Raw genomic sequence first — 2855 nt, 5'->3', positions numbered from 1 at the left:
TATTAAAATAAAGACCTGAAATATTTCAGTTGGTGTGCAATGAATCTAAAATATATGAAAGTTTAATTTTTATCATTACATTATGGAAAAGAATGAACTTTATCACAATATGCTAATTTTTTGAGAAGGACCTGTATATACTAAACCTGATTAATTTCAACCTCTTTTGCAGCTAGATTTGTGAAAAGTTGTACCATGACTAGCCCATGGTTTAAGCACTAGCATTCATTTACAAATTCTGATTCATTGTCCATCTTTGTCCAAATCATTTCACTACTTACCACGTAAAATCCCCAATATCGAACCAGCGTTGGCTTTCTAACCACTTTGAATGTGTTGGGATGACGTCACATAAAAGGTCAAACGCTTTTACTTGCTATTTATAATAGTGATAGTCCCAATTGTTTTCCCACCTGCACAATAAAGACCCTGCAAGTTGCCTTGTTAGACATACTTGTTCCTTATAGCAATTGGCCAAATACATGAAGTGCATTGAGCAGCCAAAGGCCTTTTTATACATGAACAAGAAACTATTTGTTAACAAGGCATAGCTTTATTGGGTGGTGACAACAGTCTATGGAGCGTTAACAGACGGGTGGGCTAGGTAAACAGTCTATTGGGTTGCTGGTGCCACTGCGGGGGCAGCTGCTGCAGCCACGGCCGCTGCCTTCCTCGCCGCCTTCAGTCCCTTCTTGTTGTGCTTCTTGGCGAAGCGCATGTTCCTCAGGAACTTGGTGTCCACCTGCAGCAATAAAAAGACAGATTTTAGTTGATGGTTTGATAAACATCTTATGCAATTTCTTGTTCATGAATATGTCCTTTGCTGTTTAACTATTGTGCTTTTCAATTAAACCAGAACCAATGCAGTTCTTCTGGATACATAAAGGTTTACATAAAACCATTTGGTAACGTCAGCAAGCCATGCTCATTACCATCACTGTCAAGTCAAATCTGGAATACTTCTTATGATCAAACTTTTAATATTAACCATCTGGCAATGTATGAAAAACAGATTTAAATTCTATGAGCTGGGTATTTAGGTCATTAACTTATGTTAACACAGATAAGTGCAGACATGGTTCAAGCTTGGTCAAAATCAGTATTCACATAGGAATAAACATCGAAGTTCAGCATTGCATTATGAATTGTATTTGTAAATGCCAACAATTGTGGATAAACATTGCAAATCATGCATGTTAATTTAATACAATATACGTGCAGTCACATTTTCCAGCACTAAAGCATTGGTAATGGTTGTATAATCTTTTGTAATTCTAAGTGTACAGTATTGGTATAGACGGCATATGCAGAGATTTCTTATCGTCATAGGACAACTAAAGTTAAACATAAGGAATCAGATACATGACCACAATGAGGAATGCAGTCACAAATCCAAGCAATGCAGTCTGCAATTAATGGAATCGGTAGATAGCTTTGTTCTGTTAAGAATCACGCCAGAAATAATCATAGTCCAAGCATCCAATGATGAACTTTACTGAAGTTCATCCTTGAAAAACCTCTTATGTCAAACACAATGCATGTTAACCTATTCCACAAAGCCACTATGTAGCAGCTACAAATGGTAAGGGAATTTGGCTGTGGAAGTTGCAAGACATGTAAAGTAACTTCAGTTCATTTCCATAACAGTTAACCGAGTGAATAATTCCCGTCATCCAAAATCAGTGAGAGTGCAGGCATCCAATATGACCTAAGATTGTGAATGTGCCATCTAAATAGAACAGACAAGTAATGCAAGGTTGATGGCAAGTCACATAAGGGTCGCCCTATTCCATTTATGTAGTACATACCCCTTTCAATGATTCATAACGCTCCGCTTTGGGCTTCCTGATGCCATTCCTATGGGCCTTGCGGGCTGTAGGAATGAGAAACAAATTATTAACAAACGTATGTGCATCAGAGCCATCAGCTGGCATTGTCGAGTTGACACCATGTCCAGCATCCCTCTCTGGCAGCACCGAAACGTAGTTGTACTTACATTGGTTGTGGGAGGTGTGATTCTTTGACTTCGCCATTTCTACTCTGGGGATCTGTTAAGAGATAGTTGTAGATTCAGAGCAGATCAAACTACCCTTATTGTGAACACTGGAATTGGGTTATGCATGCCAACTTTTTAATACGCTATCGCTAGTTAGCAGAGGTTGCTTAAGTAGTAAACATTGCCACATTACTTTACTAAGGATAATTGAGAAGCAACACATCACCGGGTGAAATAATTTCGTTTTATTCTAATTGAAACCGATTCATCGGCATATCTGAATGCTGTAGGTAGTGGAGCTTTGCAGGGGTTGATCCGACAATAGGAATTCAAAGTGTAACAAGTATATCGGCCAAACATAACAAATACTGCTACTGGTGAATTGTCGTTCTTAAACGTAATCACAAATCCCGATCTATATGTGTTAAGTACGTGAAATGGAGAAGGATTGATTCAGATTTTAAAATTCATATGGGTGTAAAAATAAATACATACCACACGTACGCGGCGAGAACCGGAAGAGAAAGGGCGCACGACCGGAACATGTAAAAGAGGATTCACTCTTGACAGGAAGGCGGGGGTTGTGCTACAAGTCAGACCTGAATAGTGACAGCGCCATCTATTGGATATTTTTCATATTATATATCATATTATATATTCGAGACTTCACACTGGCCAGCAGATGTTGCTATGTACCCACGTAACTTTTTTTTGTTCGAAAGTAGATATGAGTAGAATTAAGTTAAGTCATATAGGTCTATTTCATTCCATTATGAATGTAGCAGGCTATTATGGCAAAAGAGTAATTATAGTGTGTATTTATCACCAATACCTTTCGCTCCAAACAATATGCTCTTTG

The 2855-nt window shown here is 38.2% G+C and overlaps 1 protein-coding gene across 1 annotated transcript; it reads right to left on the bottom strand.

Moving 5' to 3' along the window:
* Positions 1 to 533: 533 nt before the first annotated feature.
* On the bottom strand, positions 534 to 2594 carry rpl29 (ribosomal protein L29). The gene is made up of 4 exons (XM_030375507.1): positions 2492 to 2594; positions 1997 to 2048; positions 1809 to 1873; positions 534 to 742 (listed from the first exon to the last, which is right to left on the bottom strand). Exons 2-4 carry the CDS (start codon positions 2031 to 2033, stop codon positions 614 to 616), a joined length of 231 nt encoding a protein of 76 aa, XP_030231367.1. The 5' UTR covers positions 2034 to 2048; positions 2492 to 2594; the 3' UTR covers positions 534 to 613.
* Positions 2595 to 2855: the final 261 nt, after the last annotated feature.

The sequence above is a fragment of the Gadus morhua genome, chromosome 13, assembly GCF_902167405.1.
Source record: "Gadus morhua chromosome 13, gadMor3.0, whole genome shotgun sequence".
Lineage (NCBI taxonomy): Eukaryota > Metazoa > Chordata > Actinopteri > Gadiformes > Gadidae > Gadus > Gadus morhua.
The sequence above is the reverse complement of the archived record's forward strand: the minus strand, read 5'-3'. Positions and strand labels throughout refer to the sequence as shown.

Coding starts and splice junctions, on each gene's coding strand:
- rpl29 (XM_030375507.1), bottom strand. CDS start 2,033: ATGGCGAAGTCAAAGAATCACACCTCCCACAACCAAT. Junction 1,874..1,996: donor TCACACCTCCCACAACCAAT/GTAAGTACAACT, acceptor TCATTCCTACAG/CCCGCAAGGCCCATAGGAAT. Junction 743..1,808: donor GTTATGAATCATTGAAAGGG/GTATGTACTACA, acceptor TTATTGCTGCAG/GTGGACACCAAGTTCCTGAG.